Raw genomic sequence first — 23,174 nt, 5'->3', positions numbered from 1 at the left:
TGGCAGCCTGTGTGTGTGTGCATGTGTGTATCTGTCTGTTCACATGGACTCGAGATGTGAATTATGCAATGGTGTTAGTTCTTTTCCTTGGCGAGCGTTGGCCCGCGTGTTCATATGATGTCAGCGCTGCTTAGCGCCGGGCTCCGGCTCCCGCATACAACAGTTTTCTGCTCGGCGCGGGCCGGCTTTGATCAGGCTCCAACATCTGCCTCTGGTTGGGCCTGGGCTGCATACCCCGCATATTGTTGGAATGAATGGCATTCCCAAGCCTGCTGACATGGAAACCCAAGACCGCTTGTTGAGGTTTGACTTCCTGTTGAAAAATGGGATGTTTCCCTTTTATGCGTCAATAATAATTCAGCCAGAAGTGCTCGCCATTTCTTTCTGTCACGTCAATACTAGGAGAATGTTCAGAGTTAACCTCAAGGAGGTAAGAAGCTGATGGCAATGTCAAATGCTTCCTCTGCTTAACATACTGAAGCCTCACAGAGTCACGCTGGGACATAGCTGAGTGCGACTGACTTACCTTCCAGAAAGAGTTTCGTGGTGCAGTCCTAGTCTGGTAAGATATTTAAGCCCGAGAGAGTAGAGGATAGACACAAGCATTATATCAACATAATTATGGGGTGACTCTGGTACAGGTCTAAACTGTAACAACACTCTTTTGCTGCATATGTTGATGATGATTTAATGCAACATAAGTTCACCTCAGGAAATGACCAGAAAAGTAACTTGGTTGGTAAAACTCGGACATGCAAGGAAGAGCCATTTTATTGCCAACACTGGCTAGAGCTAGTTTCTACAAGATCCATCAGCATCTCTCATGGTAACATCTCCCACACATGTTCTGGACAATATGTTTGGCTTAATGGCTTGGCTTCAATGGAATACTAATAGTCTTCATCCAGGCTTTTTGAAAGTGCCAGAATATTATCTGCTGAACATGACTGGATCTCTCTTCAATTGAGCAGTTTGAGCTGTTGTTGAGCATCTTTGCCATTAGACCACAAACAACCCTTGTTTGCTCATGAGGGACGAGCCTTTGAAGATCAATGGGCACCGGTTGACACGCACTGTGATGCCTGTTGCCACAGCTTACCTGGAACAAGTTAGCCTCAACAGGTGAAGTTATTCTCCCATTTGAGTCATTTCAGGATTTAGAAGCATTCAGGACTAGGAAGGAAAATGGGCATCTCATGCAAAGCATGATCATTCAACGAGAGAGAGAGAGAGAGAGAGAGAGAGAGAGAGAGAGAGAGAGAGAGAGAGAGAGAGAGAGAGAGAGAGAGAGAGAGAGAGAGAGAGAGAGAGAAGAGAGAGAGAGAGAGAGAGGAGAGAGAGAGAGGGAGAGAGAGAGAGAGAGAGAGAGAGAGAGAGAGAGAGAGAGAGAGAGACAAGATAGAGACAAGATAGAGACAAGATAGAGACAAGATAGAGACAAGATAGAGACAAGATAGAGACAAGATAGAGCAGATTCAACATTAACACTGGCCCACGGTCCAGTCCCTCGGTGGAAACAAAAATATTCGTGTCCCAGGTTTGTTTACTTGCTTGTGGTTTGGATCAGGCAGTGGTTGGCATGTGACTCTCATTCTGACGGACTCAGGCAGACACAGACTTTCCACACCGTCATCAGGTTTTGGCCGTGTAACGGCCATAAATACAATCCAGGGGGGGAGAGATTGTGTGTTTTTTACAAGCAGATTGTACCCATTGTTTGAGCAAGGCTGGTCATTGTGCCAGAAAGGCTATTCTCTGCCACTGACGCACAATTTAACTGCAAATGCTGATAACCTTGTCTGTGTGTACGTGTGTGTGTGTGTACACTACACCCAAATACAAGACCAAACACTCTGTCTCTCCTGTTTACATTAACAAACCAATTTGCCCACGTTCCTGGTTTGGTTTGTTCCTGATAATGGAACAAACCAAATTAAGTCCATATTGATAACAGCTTTAATACACATAGATTTCGTTTCATGATTGAAAGCTTCCGCTTGCTGAGAGGGAGCAGTCAGTGCTGCCTGGGCTGTTTCTCGTCAGGGCTGAGGACGTTAAAGAAGTCTGCATGTGGATACCTGTATCTGACAGCTGCCCAGGCCCATTACCGTCTCCCTGAGATCCCGGCTTCCTGTGAAGAGGAGCATTCCTCACATCCTCCAGCTGGCGGGCCTGTGTGTTTGCGCTGATACTCGTTTAATAAAGTCTGATACTTTGATCTCTAGCTTTGCGTCAACCCAAACAGTATTGTTAGCTTGTTTGTGTCTTGCATTTGCGTGCTGAATGCGTCCAGGTGAACACATCGCAGTGCGAGGCGTCTCTCTGTGCCCACACTGTGGGCGTGCTGACAGCCACCGTCGCCTCCTCAAGCCAAGGACTTGAATTGCAATGATTTGAATAATTTCTCGGACTATTTCTTGATCGTATTTCACCAAAGCCCCGGCCCTAGAGGAGCAGTTGGTTCGCTAATCAACCACAAAATATAACCGCCATCGCCTCTGAGCACAAAACCTGTTTGTGTCTGTGTGTGTTGTGTCTGTGTATGCTGTTTGTGTGTTTGTGTGCGTTAGTATTTGTATAAGCTTGCTGAGGTACTGTTGAGGTTTTCTTTTTAATGCATGTCTGTTTTTGCTGTGTGTGAGCTGTTTTCCGAGCCAGGGGGGGACACTTCACCTGAACCAAAGTGACAGCTAAGAAGACTAGACAGTAAAGGAGTCTGTTTCTTTATGCGTGTAAATATGGCCTTTTATGTACTTTGTGTACATTGTGTGTATGTTTGCGTGTGTGCGCTTGCAGATACTTGTGGTTACCTCTGTAACCTGTGTAGTCAAAACAGGAGTGTATTTTTTTCCGGATGATGTCACTCCCATCATGGCGAGCTACATATTAGTCTTTACTGTAACGATGTATTTGTTAAGCGGCTCCTTCTATCTGTAGCGACTCGAGGGGAAGGCAGACGTGTCATTAAATAGGAACCGTCACGCTCGGCTATTTTCTAATATGAGGGCACAGCTTCATACGTGTGTTCTGAAAATGTTGTGGTCCGCAACATCAACTCTTGTTCCAAGGTAAAAAAAAAGGCGGTAATCATTTATTAACTCCAATGTCGGAACTATGATGTCAATAGACCGACCTTTCTGTGTTTTTATCGCGGAATAGACACCGCTTCCCCTTTAAGAGCGAGTAGCGGCTTCAGGCATCTTGTTTGTCGAACATCAAACCAAGAGCCTTCGTGTTCAAATGAGTCACAAACAACGACTCGCTGTCCTGCCACACTCTGACACCGCTGGGTGTGTGTTGATGCTGCGTGACACTGTGTGCGCTAATTACCAAAACACAACACACTGTATTAACCCGGGCTGTGACAGACACGCACAAACGTCTGTTCTGTCCGGTGCGGGGCCCGCGCAGTGAGGGGTCAGGGCCGAGGGCCCAGTCAGAGGCCCCTCAGACCTGACCTTTGTAGAGCCCAGACTCAGCGGTTCTCGATGCGGTCAGACCTAACCTTTTAGGCATTTAGCTGTTCATTTCTGCAGAGCTGCTGCTGTCTTCGCCTGCAAGCAACACTTGTTTGTCTCTTGTTCTGACTTGTTTAAGGGTTCTCCAGTTAAAGCATTCATTATTATATAGGCATTTATAATGATCTATTTATATCATGTTACTTTCTGTGTTATATTTAAAGATCACAATAATTTATATAGATTTAGGTGTAGAATCCAACTGAGGCTATTTACATTGTATATAGTCATTTAACAATTATCTGAGACTTTCGGTCCGTCCCTCTGTCGACCTGTCTCTCTGTCTGTTTGTCTCTCTGTCCCTCTGTCTCTCTATCTGTCTATCTCTCTCTGTCCGTCTGTCCGTCTGTCTGTCTGTCCAGCGTTTGGTTTTCGCGACAACGTACATCCGATGGCCTTCACACTTGGCGGGTGTACTGCGAGGAGCCGAGGGCCGCAGGGCAGAGTGTGAAGTAGTTCAGATGAGCGGTTCTCCAGAAATCTGCAGGCAGTGATACTGGAGGCCAAGCAGTCGGCACGATTTAAACATTCCCGTTTTAGTCCGATTAAAATGTAATTCAATAATCCACAGTTCATCTTAATATAATGAACAGCACACCATTATGTATTGCAATTTGAATCGCAAATTAATTGTATTGTATCATATCCCATTTGTGGTAATGAAATTTTAAGGATAATATGGAATTACCTCCAGACAATGAGGCAGTTTGCATCATAATCTGTGCTCTCAGGCCGATGTGAGATGGGAAGGTCAGATGTTGCACTCAGGAAGACCCCTGCTCCTCAGCTGGGTACTGATGGGTGCCACAGTGTTATGGGTAGACTCCATGTGATCTGATGAGCGGGTGATCTTTCCTGATCTTATTACCAGCCGACCGTACTGAATATGGGCCTTGTTTCCTCTGTGTGACACCATCGTGTCCCAACTGTGATAGTCATACGGCTAGCACTTTAGTTCCTTCTCTCTCTCTGTCTCTGTCTCTGTCTCTGTCTCTGTCTCTCTCTCTCTCTCTCTCTCTCTCTCTCTCTCTCTCTCTCTCTCTCTCTCTCTCTCTCTCTCTCTCTCTCTCTCTCTCTCTCTCTCTCATACCCTCTCTCTCTTTTTTTCAGGCGAGTCATTTCATACTTCCTGATTTTATCTATTGATTTGCCAACAAATTGTTTTGCTTATCTTAGATTATTATTTAGAGGTCTGAGTGACAAATGGTGGGGTGGTGGATGAGTTATTAATAGAGTCGTTATCGTCTGTATATATTATACCTCAGCATTAATCGCGAGCGACATCTGATAAGAACAGCGGCCGAGGTGAATGTCGCTGAAGGGCGTCGGGCGGGCACCCTGTAAAAGAGTTAAAGAGTGACGACGCTGAAGTTGGCATCCGATTCGGAGCATCCGATTCGGCAGTTAAGGAAAAGTTAAGGGATTCTTAACGAGCGGCATGGAGCGACTGATTCTTCGTTGTTTAACTTCTTCAGTCGCGGTAAAGCCGCTTTAATTGGTCTAGAGATTATCTAAGAGAGTCTAAACAGTCTTTAAAAAACAGTTTACAATTTAGGTAACCTTTATTTGATTAATTTAAATACCAAAAAGGGGAGATTTCCCTGCTTTTTTTGCATCTGGACCATCTTAGAACTGGTCCTTAGACACCTAGACTCTTCAAATCTGGACTAGATTATCACAGTGAGGCTATACATTATATACACAAATCTGAAACTATGTTTTATATAATGTATAGCCTCACTGTGATAATCTAGTCCAGATTTGAAGAGTGTAGGTGTAGTGGTTTTCAATCAGGACCAGTTCTAATGTGGCCTGGACCACAAAAAAGCGTTGAAATGTGTCTTTATTGCATTTTCACAAATAGGCAAAAGGTTTCACAAATCTGAAAAGATGTTTTATATAATGTATAGCCTCACTGTGATAATCTAGTCCAGATTTGAAGAGTCTAGGTGTAGTGGTTTTCAATCAGGACCAGTTCTAAGATGGTCCAGATGCAAAAAAAGCAGGGAAATCTCCCATTTTTGATATTTAAACAAATCAAATAAAGGTTATATCAATTGTAAACTGTGTTTTAAAGACTGTTTAGACTCTCTTAGATAATCTAGACCAATTAAAGCGGCTTTACCGCGACTGAAGAAGTTAAACAACGAAGAATCAGTCGCTCCATGCCGCTCGTTAAGAATCCCTTAACCTTTTCCTTAACTGCCGAATCGGATGCTGCGAATCGGATGCCAGCTTCAGCGTCGTGAAAGAGTGTGCACGGGAGGGTGAGAGACGTCGTTTAAGAAAGTAAAAAAGACAGAGCACTCTTTTTGTTGGTTTATACTCACTTACTGCATACTTTAGTTCTTGTCTAATAGTTACTTAGTCTATTTCTGCAAAAACTACCCTTATAGCTGTGTTTCCTCTGCTATTGTTAACTTTACCGGCAGTTGCTTCGGGAGACAACTTGCTGTTTATCCAGCGGTGGCCTGTAATTAACATCATCAACACTGTCCCTGATTGGACGGTCAGGTCCTCAACTACAACACAGTCCCTGATTGGCCCAGAATCCATTGTTATTTCAGGACAACGTGTCGGGGGGGTTGCTAGAGATCCAGACTGATGAGGTCATGTGATCAGTTAGGTCTCCAGGTGTAAACCCACCTCCAAATACTCACACACACACACACATACACACACCGACACACACACACACACACACACACACACACACACACACACACACACACACACACACACACACACACACACACACACACACACACACACACACACACACACACACAAGCACACGCACGCAGACCTATGCCCAGGTTCACTGATCAACATAATCTTGCCCTTGCTTCGTAACAGCGTCTGCCTGATCGGCTGAGGCAGCCTTGTTTTGCTCCCTTCTGTGATGCGTCATGAGCGGAGCTTCTGAGAGGACGTGCTCTGGGAGGACCAGCCACCCCTCCCTATCACCAGGCCCCCCTCCCTCTCACGAGTCCCTAGCGTCTGCCTGAACCTCGGCGGGCTTTGAACACTCAGCACTAGCCGGTGGCGGCACAAGGCAGAAGGCAGCTGCCTCGGACGACTCTGCATGCTGCCCAGCTCTGATCTCATGAATGGATACATCCATTCACGCTCAGAATACAACAGTAGAGCAGGTTACTAATCTGACCGCCGAGGCCGCGATTCAAAGAGAGGGAACTTGTTTTTTCTTGACTTCTGAGTGAAGGGGATGGAGGTGGCTGGAATGACAAAACCTTGTGACTATTGTTGTTGTATCTGATATTATCTTGTCCATTGAGCCAGGACTATAGATAGGAATTTAGGTTATGATCTGAATATGTGACAACATCATTGTTTCTAATCCCTCCTGCCGTGTTCCTAGCGTTAAAGAGCTGTATCCCTTCATAGTTTATCGTTAGCACAGACAGCCTGGGGTCACTCGGTTTGTTCGGCGCGGCAAGATTTGTTTCTTCTCGGGATGAAAACAGAAATGACCAGGCCTCAGCTGGCCGTCACAAACCGCCTCTGGGTTATTGGTCATTTCCCGAGCCATTGGTTTTAAGGCCAGGCCAGAGGGCAGGGCTGGCAGCTCGATAAATAAATATATATATATATAATATATATATATATATATATATATTATATATATATAAACCCCTGGAGAAGGCGGAGCAGTTCGATGAACCCCATTGATCCCTGTAAGAACTGAGCTGGCAGAGCTCAGCCCCAGAGTAACGTATCAATTAGCATTAGCATCAGGACACCCCTTTGATGAAGTTTCTCTCAATTCAAGATATCCACACTTATGTAAATGGGTCAAAAAGGCTTCTTAGAATTTATGAAGTGGTTGAAAGAAACAGTGTGTGTACCGAGGGTAGAGACGATGAGTTGGAGGCAGAGGGCGACGGCAGGCAGTGGTAACACCGACGAGGAACCAAGGGAGATGAACTCAGTCTAAACCCTCAGACACAAACCTTAACCTGGATCTCTAATGTCCCGACTGTCATCAGACCGTCAATGAGGAGGGCAATAGTACTGTATATTTCATAACCAATCAGCACTGTGCATATTCATGAGAAGTCTTTGAGGTTACAATCAGTGTGTTGTGTTCTCGATGAAGACTTGTCTCCCTTCATCTCAGTTGTCTTCATCCATCATTTACCTCCCTTTGTCATGAATGCTTGCTGTATGAGCATGGATTGTGTTGAGATACAGGGCTCAAGCCACGCATCATACAGGCTGGGAAACCCCTGAGGCTGCAAGGATAATTTATATTTGTGTGTGTGTCTGTGTTTGTATGTGCATGTGCGTGTGTGTGTGTGCGTGTGTGTGTGTAGGTGATTAGTGTCATGCTCTCTGGGTTTGTGACGGGGCCAGTGTTCGTTACCTGAAGCCTGCGTCTCGTGACCGATTAAAGTTAATGAATGAGGAGTCCGGCGAGTAAACAGAAACCAGCCGAATGCTTCCTGTCCTATTTAATCCTGGTGCTCTTCAATTAGCGGCTAATGGTCTGATTGCTATTTCCTCTCCTGTGCCTCCCTCCTCACTTTCACCTCCCCCGTATGCAGGTGAGTGTCCGGCCTCTGCGGGATTGGATGTCGCCCCTGGGTCGGTCCGACTGAAGATGGAAACACTGGAGTCTGAGCTGACCTGCCCGATCTGCCTAGAGTTGTTTGAGGACCCCCTGCTGCTGCCCTGCGCCCACAGCCTGTGCTTCAACTGCGCCCACCGCATCCTGGTGTCCCACTGCTCCACCAGCAAGCCCCTGGAGTCCATCTCGGCCTTCCAGTGCCCCACCTGTCGCTACGTCATCACCCTGAACCACCGCGGGCTGGAGGGCCTCAAGCGCAATGTGACGCTGCAGAACATTATCGACCGCTTCCAGAAGGCCTCGCTCAGCGGGCCCAGCTCCCCCAGCGAGAGTCGCCGTCTGCAGCAGCCGCAGCGGCCGTTCAGCGGCATCATTAGCGGCACCATCAGCTCCGTCGGAGGCGGAGGAGGGGGGGGCGGGGGCGGAGGGGGAAGCAGCGGCGGCGGCAGCAGCAGCTCCCGCGGCAGCCCGGCGTCCTCCGGCCACTCCCACTCCCAAGGCCACGCCATCAACCACACCCTCAACGCCAACAACCACCACCACAGCCCCGCCCAGCCGCCGCCGCCCCAGCTGCCGCCCCCCAGCGGCCAGCAGCTGCACCACACCGCCACCGCCATGGAGCCGGCGGCGCCGCGCGTCAGCTGCCAGTTCTGCGAGCAGGACCCGCCGCGCGAGGCGGTGAAGACGTGCGTGACGTGCGAGGTGTCGTACTGCGACCGCTGCCTGCGCGCCACGCACCCCAACAAGAAGCCCTTCACCAGCCACCGCCTGGTGGAGCCCGTGCCCGACACCCACCTGCGCGGCCTCACCTGCCTGGAGCACGAGAAGGAGAAGGTGAACATGTACTGCCTGGTGGACGACCAGCTCATCTGCGCCCTCTGCAAGCTGGTGGGCCGGCACCGGGACCACCAGGTCACCTCCATCACCGAGCGCTTCGACAAGCTCAAGGTCAGCCGCCGTCCCTTCTTTGTTTTGGTTTTCTTTCTGGTTTACCTATGTTAAGCAGACCTATGTTGATCTGTCTGCGTTTTTAAAGCCCGAGGTGAGGCCAACAGCGGGCAGGGGTCGCCCCGGAGGTAGGGTAGGAACGTGGAGGAGGAGCGCTTCCTTCGAAGCCTCATGGAATCATGTCTGCAACATTACCCTTTCTTTTTGTGTTTAGTTCGTTGTCGCTGGCAAAATGTTATTTTCCCTGTTTGCTATTTGTCAGACATGATAAAGCTCTTCTTTAATCCATCCATCCACGATCAACTCTGTGCAAATGTTATTCACTTCACTTTTGTTGACTGAGCTTTCGGAAAGCAGTGGCTCCCACACAGCGCAAGCCTGCCAGTCTTTGTTCAGCTCTCTGACAGCAACGCACAGCCAAGAGAGGGAGAGGGAGGGAGAGAGAGAGAGAGAGATCACAGTGCTTACAGTGTGTGGGTAGCAGGCAGAGAGAGAGAGGGTTAGAAAGGAGAGCGGGGGGGGGGCAGAGAGGGAGAGAGAGAGTCAGGGAGAGGGTGACCAATAGAGAGAGCCCGTCATTATAATAGTAGATGAGGTGGCATTCCCAGAGCTTCAAACCCGCTCAAAAGAAATGCACTGCTGATTCAGGCCAAAAAACAACAGAGAGAGAGAGAGAGAGAGAGAGAGAGAGAGAGAGAGAGAGAGAGAGAGAGAGAGAGAGAGAGAGAGAGAGAGAGAGAGAGAGAGAGAGAGACCTAAGAGGAGCTAGCTAACATTTGCTGGACTAAAAGCTGTCATTATTCACTAAAGCGTGTGATGACAACATACCGTGTGGGTACAGTTGTGTGTGTGCTTCTGAGTTCTGGGCCCCCCACTGTTAACAAAAGCCGAGCTGAATGCTACGTGTGGCGATGTGGTCATCCTTTCTAAATGCATTTAAACTATTTGTTAGAATAAGTCTAAAGGAATGGACGACGTCCGCAGTCCTGGTTGAGTATTGAGGTTTTACTCAGAAGATTAAGTTAACCCATTAAATATAACCTAGATACCTTTTCAGTGCTGCCTCATCACCAAAGTTCAGTATACGCTGTGTTCGATATCAGCGTGTTTCTTAGCTGTTCGTATAGACACTGTGTTGTGTATTTTCGTTGTAGTAGTAATTCTTGAAGGGAAAATTAAGACAGCCTGACAGGTTGGATCAGAGGGTCGAATAGATGGTTATTACAGGATGTCATACAGTAAGGTACAGACATTTTATACTAAAGAAAGCCTCAATCAAAAAATAACAGTTGTAGTGTCTCTTTTGTGCGATACCTTTCGTTTAAGGCACGAAACGACAAAAAACACACAACAACCAAAGAGATGACTCACTTCCTGTCCACATGCTTTGTGGCTGTGAGCACGGCCCGGCCTCGACTTCACACAACGCTCGACAGGAGCAAGCAAGAGCGGGTGCTGGTGGGTTTGCATCCCAATAGCTTCTCCTGAGAGGGGGGTAGCGTGCACCCCTGGGCTCGGCTGGTCCAACAGACGTCCAAGAACGTCGCTTAGTCTTTGTTTCGTTGTTTTGTCTTTGCTTTTGGTTACAAAGTAAAGTTGTGGTTTCACCATTAGGGTTTCATATTATTACAATTTGATACACATAAAGCACAGGAGGGGGTAGTGGTTTGGGGAGGGGGGGAGAACAAAATGGAGGCAGTGCCTGAAAACTGAGGCTCCAATTTTCCGTATCGGATATGTAATATGTTCATAGAGACTCATGTGGCTTCCCACTGGCTTTCATTTGAAAATCCAAGTCAGCTCTGCTGGCATGATCTGCCAACTTGCTTACACACACTCACACACACACTCTTACACTCACACACACTCTTACACACACTCATACACACATACTCTTACACACACACACACACACTCACACACACACGTACACACAAAATCGTACACACACACCAGTCAAACACAAACATACAGAACCACATTCTCACTCACACACAGACATACACACAACCCACCCTCAACCTGCTTCAGTCCCAGCATGCCGTGACCAGGTCCACAGAATGAGTGTGTTGTACATTGCTATAGACTGATGAAGCGGATGCAGAGCAGTGTACCGGATGGGTAGAGGGGTGGAGGGGGACAGTGGTGGAGGGGTGGAGGGGGACAGTGGTGGAGGGTGAAGGGGTAGAGGGGTGGAGGGGTGAGGGGTAGAGGGGTGGAGGGGTAGAGGGGTAGAGGGGTGGAGGGGGAGAGGGGTGGCTGGTTAGAGGGGTGGCAGGGTAGAGGGATGGAGGGGGACAGGGGTGGAGGGGTGGAGAGGCGGAATGGCGGAGGGGTAAGGGGTAGAGGGGTGGAGGGGTGGAGGGGTGAGGGGTGGAGGGGGAGAGGGGTGAGGGGTGGAGGGGTGGAGGGGCTGGATCTTTCTCCGAGCCGCCGCTGACCCGTGTGATGTTTGTGTCGATTTTTCGTCAGCTTCAGCAACGCCAAAATGATGTTTCACACATCACAGTCCGAACAGATCAGGGCCCCGGGCAGCAAGGAGAAGGTGTGAATCCGAGTAGAAGTGAGAAGTGAGGCATACAGAAGCCTCTGGTGGGTCTGTGATTGGTCTTACAGACAGACGTCGCAGTAAACTGCTTCAATCGTTTGGTTACTACGCCGTTAGTCCTCCATTGATCCCTGTCTATTTTTGTTGTAATGAGGAGGTTGAGTCTTGTTCTGGTGGTTGTGGCCCCAGTTGAACTCTTCAGGGCCCGAGGTGTAGCTCAGTATGTGTGTTTGCCGTGTGATGCTCACCCCGGCCGTGTGGTGGCTTGTTCTGGGAGAGGTGACGGTGACGGAACGCCCAGCCGCTGATGTTTAAGAAGCCCGGAGCGCCGTGGAAACAAGAGGCAGACGAACCTCAAAGACTCTCCTTGGGGTGTGCCTCAAGCAACAGTCCTGCAGCACAATTTGTGGGTGTTGGTGTGTGTGTATGTGCGTGCGCGTGTGAGTGTGAGCATGTGTGTGTGAGTGTGAGTGTGCCTGTGTGTGTACATGTGTGTGTGTATGTGACTGTGAGTGTGTGTGTGAGCATGCGTTTAAGTGTGTGTGTGTATACGTGTGTGTGTCCAGAAAGAATTATGGGAATCTTTTTGCTAATTTCACAATACACTAACATCTGCCTGCTGACACTCTGTATGTCTGAACGTCATCTTCAGCTGTTACCTCTCTCACTTCTTTTTACTGCGACTCCGACTATGCTTGGGATGTTTCCTCCGTATAACTTGTAAGTTGCTGTGGATATAAAGTGTCAGCATAATTGCTAATTGTGAAATGTTAATGGACGCTGTGTGCCAGTGACCAAGTGAATAGGCCAAAATGAATTAAAAAAGATTTTGGACAGGCTACATTTGAAGCCAGCTTATTAATTTGCCAATGCTTGGACCACGCTGGGCAAAATTAAATATCTACTCTTGGCTATCAATTTCACCTTATTAAGGGGAAGCTTCGGTGATGCAACGTCGAGTACCTAGCTAGGCATGATGCTCCCTCTCTCCCTCTCATACACAGACACACATACTGATTCTCTCTTTCTATTTCTATCTCGCTCCCACTCTGTCTCTCTCTTTCTCTTTCCCTCTTGCCCTATTCCTCCCTCTCTCTGTATCCGTCTCTCTCTGTATTTACCTCTCTAGCCCTCTCTCTCACACAATGTCTTGCTTTGTCTTCATCACTCTCCCTGTACTCTAACACTCTACTCTCTCCTCGTCTCAGAGCCTCTCTGGTCAGGCCAGGCGCCCCCCATCCATTATTACCCTGATGGGGTTGCAAGTGTGTCACCTTGCATGCACCACCTGCACAGCTGTCTCTGGCTTGCACGCAACGGCCGCTCATGCACAATGCCCTATAAGCCACACACACACACACACACACACACACACACACACACACACACACACACACACACACACACACACACACACACACACACACACACACACACACACACTGCACACAAACACACCCGCACACACATGCATACCAACTGAGTTGAAGCATATGCGGTGCACTCTATCCGATTGTATGTGTGTGTGTGTGTGCGTGTGCGTGTGCGTGTGCGTGTGCGTGTGCGTGTGTGTGTGTGCATATGTTTGGCTTAGTGAAATCTATCTGGTCTGAGGGAAGCAGTGATTTTGGACATGTGTGGTTGGTGTTGGTGTGTGTGCTCTCTGTGGCCACTGTCTGTTGTTTTAAAACCACTCCAGGCCATGCTGATGGACCAAGCGAGGACCTGGTAAGAAGGCTTTTAGCGTGTGTGTGTGTGTGTGTGTGTGTGCGCAGTGTGTGTGTGTGTGTGTGTGTGTGTGTGTGTGTGTGTGTGTGTGTGTGTGTGTGTGTGTGTGTGTGTGTGTGTGTGTGTGTGTGTGCCCATCGTGTACTTGTTCTTGTGCCTTCGATGTGCATTGAAGCCTGTCGTTGTCCACGCACACACACACATGCATGTTTCATTTGAAGTCTGAAAATGCATCACTCCAGCAGATAGTAAAATCGAGTGGACCGTGGGGACGGAAAAAATAAGCTGAGAAAAACAACTATATTATTACTCCTCGCTGGAGCGCCAGCAGAAGCGTCTGCATGAATAAGTCATACCAGGAGGCAGGGCTTTTAGAGGCCAGGTCAGCTGTGAGACCAAACACCCAGAGTGGAGGGAGAGAAGTGGGCAGGCGGGACTCAGTGGCTTCTAGGGACTGTCGGAGCACACAGCAAGTATAAACTGTGACCTGGACAAGTGACTTTCATCCTCTCCCGCTGCCGCTCTCTTGGGGAGGCGCTGGGAGCGAGGCCCACTGCCCGGGTTTGATCTCCTGTTTTGGTTGATTTCAGGGTAAACTACACTTCTGGCACTTTAGAAAAAAATCCTTTCAACTGGGTATGCTGGGTGCGCCAGGGAGCTGGTTTAGTTGCAGAGCTTAAAAGAGACTCTGATGCGTGTGACACAGTAGATGAATGTGCCTTTTGGTGAACAACACAGTCCAGTGACTTCTTATGTGTTTGAACATACATTTGATGACTGAGGCTTCATTTGTGTGAGTCGTATATAAATACCCTGCTTGCCGTTATCACCCCTCCCAGACCTGTAGGCTCTAGACTGAACAGATCTTTTCGTAAAATTGTATTTATTATTAGGTTTATTATTATGATGATCGTATTTTATCATAAGTAGTGCTATCTTTATCATAAATTTGGCAATGATTTGCATACCACTACTCCACTCACCCCTCAGGAGATGCACTTTCAGCAACCCCCTTCTGTGATTCTCCCCGCTGGGGAGATAAAAAGTGATCATATAGAAATGGAAGTTGTCCTCCTTTTACACGTTTAAATATCAAGGCAATGTAATTCAACTTTTTTCTTCTCCTAAGAGGATTTGTGTATTAATCCCCAGAGGAAATGTATCTCTCTGAATATTTTTTTCACTCTCTTCCATGCGCATCCACATCCTGTATTTGACTCACCCTTCACTAAGCACCTCACTTTATTAGCCAGGTATGATTGAGGTGCACTTTCCTGTGCAAAACTGAGCGGGGCAGGATTAGTAGTAAGTATATTTTGGCTCAGTGTTAGTGATTGTTGATGCGACAGGTGCCGTACCTCCATCAGCTGAACCCAACAACAACATCATCCCCACACGACCACTGAGGTGCATTTTAAATGCATTGGATATTCAACAAACACTGACGGGGATCTAAAGCCGGAAGCCATGGGAGCCGGCGGGCAAATCACCACGGGCCTAGTGATGTTAGCTGCTGGCAGCTGACCGGGCATCAGTTCTCTGTCTCTGCTTTAACACCATGGTTCCAGTTTATTTGTTTTCAGACGCCAGTTCTTGTCCTACGGTGGATTGTCCATCCTTGTGTTGCAAACAATCATGAAAATCAATTGCATGCAAAAAAAGACTATGAGTTAAGTTAACATGCACAGCTCGGGATCTTTTTTAAATAATGTTTTTTGTATTTGTTGATCTCTCATTAGATATAACATGAAGTGCAACTCATTGTGAAACATTGGTTCTCTTGTAATCATTTTCTCTTTCTCAGTTTTAAAGGTCTTTGTTAGAGGTGACGCTTTCATGTTTCCCTCAGGACATAATTATTTGGAAGCATCAATTGATTCAAAAAAATTACGCGTGGAAATTATGACAGTAATCCTACGACGGAGTATTAGGGCCACACATGAAGATAAAAAATATTTTTGCCGTGACGAGATTAAAGTCGACACGTCGACTAGTAGCCTAACACGTCTGTTCAGGTCCTCCTCCTGAACAGACGTAGTTTTCCGCACAACCTTTTCAGCGTCCTTACACTAATCACCACACTGTGGTTCTGCGCTAAAACAGCGAGGATCTCTTTATTGTTAAACCCGATTCTGAAATACAATTTTACCAAATTATCTACACAAGCCATTGGATTCAGTGCAGGCCCTGTAGAGCGGTTGCTATCTCTCCCAACTAATTTCAACTGTATTCTCGACATTTCGAGTTTAATGTCAACTTTAAAGTCGACAAATCGAGATCAAAGTCGTCATAATATTTCAACTTTATTCTCGACATTTCGAGTTTAATCTCGACATGTCAAAATTAAAGTCGACATGACATTTCAACTTTATTCTCGACATTTTGAGTTTAATGTCGACATGTTGACTTTAAAGTCGACTTGTCGACTTTAATCTTGTCTCTGCAAAAATATTTTTTTTCTTCATGTTTGGCCCTAATATTCCGTCATAGTACGCTCGATGCTAACACTAGATATGGTAGAATCACAACTGACCAAAAGTCTCTAATTTTCTTTTTACAACCATGAAAGCTTTCAGAGCCAAATATTCACTGGGTTGTTTTGTTCTGTTTGATTACGTTTTTTAATGAGCAGTTTTGGCCACTGCTTGACATCGATGTGGTCTGACTGAGTGAGGCCCACTATATAGAGCACATTGCGATCTCAGAAAGCCAAACATGGTTTGAACAAACATTGTGTGTATCGCAAGAGCCATTTGAAATATTTAATGCATTGTTTTAATACCTAAATACTGAAAATGAGGATGAAAAGTGAAATCCTGCAACGTTATCGCAGTCAGCTCTCTTTAGTGAGAGTTTAAATCCTGAGGGACAAAATAAATATTAATCTTGTCAATAGAAGGGATAACAATGTGCGCGGCTCTGTTTTACTCGTCTCATTAATTTTGTGAGCGAGTCGTGTGGACAGCCGTTCGAAAATTAAGACATGAACAAATATGCTCTTGTCCGACCAAAACGAAAATCAATGGTGTTACTTTCATAAAAGGTGCTTCTTCGTACATTATTTTGGGGGACGGGATACACATAGTTAGAGCGCTGTCGTTTATTCTTGAGTGATAGGCTGTATAGTCTTAGAATATAAGTGTTGATTATAATATAAATATATATTTGACTCAACCAATGTGTTTTAATAACAGTTCAATGGACTGTGAGGCTTATAAGAAAGGATTCAAATTTTCACAAATTTCCCCCTCGTTTTCACAGAGTTACACACCCAGTCTAATGGAGACCTCTGCCCCTAATCAGCTCAACTTTTACTGGGCACAAAACTAATTGACAGCATGTCCGAGAAGCCGTTGCTGTTGCAGCAAATGATTAAAAAGGAAGGTAAAAAGTATGGAGGCATATCACCTGGAAATGCGAGGCAGTTTTTTTCATCTTCTCTGCGATGCTCCATCAACTTTGGCGTTTAACGCTTGATGGGCTTTGAGTGTGAACGTATTAGTACTGCACCTCAGAGTGTGAACGTGTCAGTACTGCACCTCGGAGTGTGGACGTATCAGTACTGCACCTCAGAGTGTGAACGTATCAGTACTGCACCTCAGAGAGTGTGAACGTATCAGTACTGCACCTCAGAGTGTGAACGTATCAGTACTGCACCTCAGAGTGTGAACGTATCAGTACTGCACATCAGAGTGTGAACGTATCAGTACTGCACATCAGAGTGTGAACGTGTCAGTACTGAACCTCGGAGTGTGGACGTATCAGTACTGCACCTCTGAGTATGAACGTATCAGTACTGCACCTCTGAGTATGAACGTATCAGTACTGCACCTCAGAGTATGAACGTATCAGTACTGCAACTCAGAGTGTGAACATATCAGTACTGCAACTCAGAGTGTGAACGTATCAGTACTGCACCTCAGAGTGTGAACGTATCAGTACTGCACCTCAGAGTGTGAACGTATCAGTACTGCAGCTCGGAACACATCGCCGAGCCGTCTACTGCGACCTGTTCTATTCAACACAGAACAATTTCTTAAAGTTAATATCAAACGTGTGCTGTCTTTCTCTCTCTCATCTGGTTTGTGCAACGTGCTTCACATTGAAGCTCTTCTGTAACCCAGTCGGACCCTGAACCAGAATCGATCCTAAAGCCACAACTTCCTCCGATCAGCGCTGACCTGACAGTTAGCCAGTAGTATAGCGTGCTCCCGGTGCATTGGGGACGATTCAGGTCATCTACAGATAACGTGCCCTCGCTCATTTCAATTGATCGAAGAGTCGTCGTTTCTTTGGAGTATGACAATTTAGCCTCGCTGTGTGTGCGCAACAGAGTTCATTCCTTCAGTGTTGCACGGGTCCGTCCATACATCAATGTTTATTATTCTATATGTAATCACAGGTATTTCAAAAGTCATGAAGACCATATGATCGAAAAATATCAATGCACCTGACCAGACTGCATTTACTGGGGAGAATAGCACTTCTGAGAATCAAGAATCAAATTAATTTGGCAGATTAAATACAAGGCTAGGGTATGTAGGGTACAACCCTAATACAAGGGAATCTTTAGGGCTTGTGTGAGTGTCCTTAATCGAGTATCCTTAATCAATATGGGCTGCAATCGTAGGACTATTTATTTTGTGTTTATTGGCACGATAACACTTTTTTGCACCAAGGCCGGTCATTCCAAGTTCAACACTTCCCCTGAATCCAATTGTGTGTGTGTGTGTGTGTGTGTGTGTGTGTGTGTGTGTGTGTGTGTGTGTGTGTGTGTGTGTCTGTGTGTCTGTGTGTGTGTGTGTGTGTGTGTGTGTGTGTGTGTGTGTGTGTGTGTGTGTGTGTGTGAGCATGTATTGTCTGGCGGTGCTGGAGCTCTTCCAGGCTGGGACAGGCTCCCATGAGAAGATGGTGGCGCTGAACTTATGACACCGTCTGAGAGAAACATCACGTCTTTTTAGGGCCCACAGGACCTGCCACAATTCCCTGATTCATCTCTAACCTACTCACCCCCCTCTCCCCCCTCTCACTCTCTCACTCCCCCCTCTTGCTCTCTCTCTCACCCTCTCGCCCTCTCTCTCTCTCTCTCTCTCTCCCTCGCTCGCTCTCTCTCTCATACACACACACTGCAAATGCCAGCTTAGTCTCTTACTTATGTCTTTGGCTTCAAACGCAGCGCTCAGATGTTTGTTATTTTCCACTGCATCAGTGGAATGTGTAACTGACACGTTTCAGAGCCCTTATGTATCTGCTCTGCATAATACCAAGTGGTTGAAACAAATTGGGACAGCAAGCTTTGGTGGGGTTGGAGATTTCCATATCGGGTTGGCTGTTGTCTGGTTTGCAGAGAGAGAAAGCTTATTTTGCAGTTGTTGTGGTTGTCTTTAAAAGGGGTAGGGCAACTATGTCTCAAAACCGATTTGCTGCAAAACATCCTTATCCGTCATCTACGAGTCAGATTCAATCTCCATGACCCTGGTATGGTGCGCTCTGGATATGAGTTGCACATGCTTGAACATGTCTACTTTATGGATGATGGATGTCGTTTCCTAGCATGACTAAAGGAGGCATTTATAAATCTGCTGTGTGGATGTGTCGCCATCGCAGTAGAAATGACAATAAAGAAACAATAAGCATTTACGTTAGATAAGGCTTTGCCAAATCAACTGAAGATATAATATGACACTCTTGTTTGAGGCTATTTTAAGAGACTAAGAAAGGCTTGAATACAAAATGCCCCTGTGGTGTTTTTTTTCTTTTTTATATTTTGGCCAATGAGAAACAATTCCAGTCTTTCCGAACTCCCACCAGATATTCCACTGCAGCTGCCGTGTGCAAAATTGTTTCTCATTCCATTCCTTTCCTGTGATTCAGTGTCTGTGAACCACACATACTGCTGCACACACACATACACACAAACATGCATAGATCCACACACTCACGCATGCATGCACACACATAAATACACACACACACACACACACACACACACACACACACACACACACACACACACACACACACACACACGCACACGCACACAAAAGCATACAGGGGACATGAAGCCACAACCTGAAATACAATAACAATTATGTGGCTGTCTAGTGGAGTCCATGATGAAGGTTCGGCCTAAAACGATTGAAGCCCTTATTTATGGCTGCTGAATTGTTCCATTAATAATCAGGCATGGCTGCAGCCTGGGTCTGTAACCAGGCTTTAGGTCCTCATCGCAGCGACCGGGCTGGTCAAAGAACACCAGCCCCGAGGAGTTTGAGGCATAACCCCCAAGCTCTGAAGCCTCCTCGCCTTCGGCGGGGAATCGTCCTACCAGGGAGAGCGATGGAGGGCTATTGACAGTGGATTTACCGTCCCCCATCATCGCCATGATCGTGTTGTTCTTCAGGTGACGGCGATTATGGAGCCTCTGTTAAACATCAAGGTCCGGGGCGGGCAGTGATGCACGTCGTCCGCTTTGTTTTTATGGACTTATAAAACCAAACGTCCTGTTTATCTCCTCCTGGTACGTCCTCATAGCGCCTCTGACCTTCTCTGGCGAGTGCGACCGGAGGTCTGACCTCTTTAAGGACACTGTCAACGATGTCATTAATTCAGACGTGGCTCAAAGGTTGAGACAGAAACACAGACAGAGTCACGCACACAGGCACGCACACACCCGTTCCTCCGAACGGGTGTCGGTCTGTCTTCCTCGTTTAGGAGCTGGAACCACAGCCGCCAGCCCCCCTGAAGAATCCATCGCGCTGACGAGACGACGCAATTGGATACATCCCCATTAGCCGCCCGTCCACATACCGGATCCCCTAGCAGCAGGAGAGGCAGTACATCTGTCCCGAGCAATCACAGGACAGACGTCCCCTCCTGCTCGTCTGCTGCCTCTCCAACCGCCCTGGCAACTGTCACCATGGAGAGATGCCTGACTCAAACACAATCAAACGGGAGCATCAGGAGCAGTGGATACTGTCGGCCATTTGATTGACTGAAGGCAGACAGCTGTGAGGCCCACACACGTCCACACGGTGGAACAGATCAACAATAAACATGTTGTCCGCATAAAAGCCCCCCCCCCCCTGCACGCCGGGACTGGCGTCCGCCCAAACGCAGGAATGTGTTTCCTCGCCGACCGGAGAACGGGGTACTGGGGGTGGTGTGATTCAGCAATCTGTTTTCTGGCACCAGCGTTTGGATGTTGCTTCCAGAATGCTACAGTGCAGCTGTCGCTGTGATCTGGTTCTGTTTGCAGTGTGTGTGTTTAGCTGGCCTCAATGTTCTGGAGTGTGTCAGGGTTTTAAATGTGCTGACCAGAGACTGGTGCTGACAGGCAGCGCACAATCCCAAGCTGCAATCGCTTTTAGGCTCTCCATGATTCACTGCCGAGCTACTAGCAGAACAACAGGGAGTAGATGAGACTCCCCTCAGAGTATGGATTTCCTCAACCTTATCTTACTGTATACATACCACCCATCATTTAGTGTCTTGTTTCTGTTGAGATCCAACTCAAGAGAACTCAATACAAATTGAGACAAGGCCCTGTTCTGAATCGCACCACTGGGAGCACATTTGCAAAAGCATTTGTCAGCGAATGTAGTGAATCATAAAGTACTGTAAATGCTACTGTATCGCACTGTATGAGACTCATACTACTGTCATGGCAACTAGAACTCCCTTATGTGTGTGTGTGTGTGTGTGTGTGTGTGTGTGTGTGTGTGTGTGTGTGTGTGTGTGTGTGTGTGTGTGTGTGTGTGTGTGTGTGTGTGTGTGTGTGTGTGTGTGTGTGTGTGTGTGTGTGTGCGTGCGTGTGTGTATGTGTTCTTACCACAGCCTGTGAAGGTGAAAGACTGGTACTCTGAGGGGTTGTATGGGGTCTGTGTGTGTGGGGGGGAGCCCTCTGGGGGAGGGCTTTGTTTTCGTCTCTCAGCGGTCTTCAGATTTCACCATCAAAGGTCCTTGGAATTGTTTCTACTTCATGCTTTATTTACTCAAATACTTTCAATCAGAGCACAATATTAAAGCTCTAGATGAAGTAACCTTTTCTCACATCTGAAATTGTTAGGCAGGCAAAATGCCACGCTGGATGGGCATGGCAGATGGCAGTGTTTGTTGTACATTACAAGAACAAATTATTCCCCATCTATGCTTAATGTAATTAATCAAGGTTGATTTAACGTGGCTAACCACGATGATAACACTGCATATGATAAGAAAAACATACTTTGCCTGTACCTATTTTTTCTCTTTTCTTTTAGGCATCTTTTTAAAGATAAAAAGTTTTACTCTGTTGTTTAGTTTCATAACCTTTCAATCAGCAGCGTCTGCCGGTACAGATCCATATCTACCAAGCCGCAGCTTATTGGTTATCTGGATTTGTGCATCGTGACCCAGACTTTCCAAAACCATAACTTTTCATTTTAGGAGAGGAGATTGCCAATCATTTTTGCATTGGGGTCACCAGCTGAAAACACAATTGTCATGTTTCTAACGATTTCTTATGGTAGCTTTGAATTTACAAGTCCAAAATGTGTCCATGTGGACTTCGGGGCCAGGGTCCTTTAAATGCAGCCCTCTCTAACACAGCCGATGACTCCTGAGTAAACAAATCTATCATTTAGATTGATGAGGCTCACATCGCTCTATCCACATCTTCCTGTGGTCCCTGAGACCAAACAATCTTTTCAGACTGTCAAGTCGCCACAACAGAACACTCAACACTGTGATCTATCACACATGGAATCAGGAATGGCCAGTCTCAAATTGACAGTAATTACTTGAGGAAATACCCTAATGGCCGAGCCTGAGAGACAGATAATGGGATAGTACTGAATTAAATTAGCCCACACTTACTGAGCCCACACTTTCATCCAAAGCAACTCACGAGTCTGGTTGAGAACAGTCACAGCCTCCTAATTAGAATCACTCTACAGTTTTGTTCAATGCAGCCAAGTTGGCAAAAAAAGAGGCCAAAAAATGTGTGCAACCGGATAGCTCAATGAATCAAAAGCAAGCGAGCGAGATGCATAACCCCCGTAGCGTACGTTTTATTGACTGTGTCGGACATTGGAGCACAAGTGTTTCCAGTGTGCGTTTTATTATTTATGAGGTTTCACCAAGGCCTCAGCAGATGTGGAGCAACGCTTCAGACAAGGTGCTGAAGGTCTCAGGTCCGATGAGGAGTGAGGGCTGGAACACAACCTGCAGGAGTACCAACACAAAAGCAGAAGAGACAGAGGAGGAGAACGAGTGGACAGCAGGGGCGACAGGGAGAGGATTGGAGGAGCTCGTGCTCGCGGCGGTGGTTAGCATGTCTGTCCTCAGTATGGGAGGTTGCCTGTGCGTCAACCCTCCCCCCCGGCAATCTGTAGGGAGAACACACAGGTGTGGCGTGGGCTGTCAGCACAGCTCTTGCCCAGGTAGTCACCAGACAGCCTCATCCCACGTTATTTCGTTATTTGCTTTGCTACAAATGCTTTTATATTTAGCCATTTCATTTTAATTTTCTTCTTTATCCTTCCCTTTTCTCTTGTCCATCCCTTTTCTCTTTTCATACACGGAGCGTGACAACCTGAAAGCCCTCCTCGTGTTGATAACCTTTAAGTTAAGGAGGCCTGTGGTCTTTTTAAGTCTGCATCCGCTTTAAACAGAAGACACATAAATGTCAAAGCCACCTCATTAAATACAGAGAAGTATTAAAACGTATTGAACCAGACAATAAGTCTTGATTTTCCATATTAAGGTTGTAGACCAAGTCTCTGGTCACAATTGTTCCTAATAAGCCGGATCCTTACATCACCCATGCCACACTTAACAGCCTGAGGATTGTGATGTCCTTATT

General features: G+C 46.8%; 1 protein-coding gene across 2 annotated transcripts in view; it reads left to right on the top strand.

The window, feature by feature from the left end:
* mid2 (midline 2) overlaps positions 1-23,174 on the top strand; it is a 94,399-nt gene that overhangs the window by 14,450 nt on the left and 56,775 nt on the right. For both annotated transcript variants that reach the window (XM_056599856.1, XM_056599857.1), the window contains exon 2: positions 8,084-9,054. In XM_056599856.1, the coding sequence (XP_056455831.1) occupies positions 8,140-9,054 (915 nt within the window). In that variant the 5' untranslated portion in view covers positions 8,084-8,139. The remainder of the gene's footprint in view (positions 1-8,083; positions 9,055-23,174) is intronic.

Source organism: Gadus chalcogrammus, chromosome 10 (genome assembly GCF_026213295.1).
Source record: "Gadus chalcogrammus isolate NIFS_2021 chromosome 10, NIFS_Gcha_1.0, whole genome shotgun sequence".
Taxonomy (NCBI): Eukaryota; Metazoa; Chordata; class Actinopteri; order Gadiformes; family Gadidae; genus Gadus; species Gadus chalcogrammus.
This window is presented reverse-complemented; position numbering and strand designations above follow the sequence as displayed.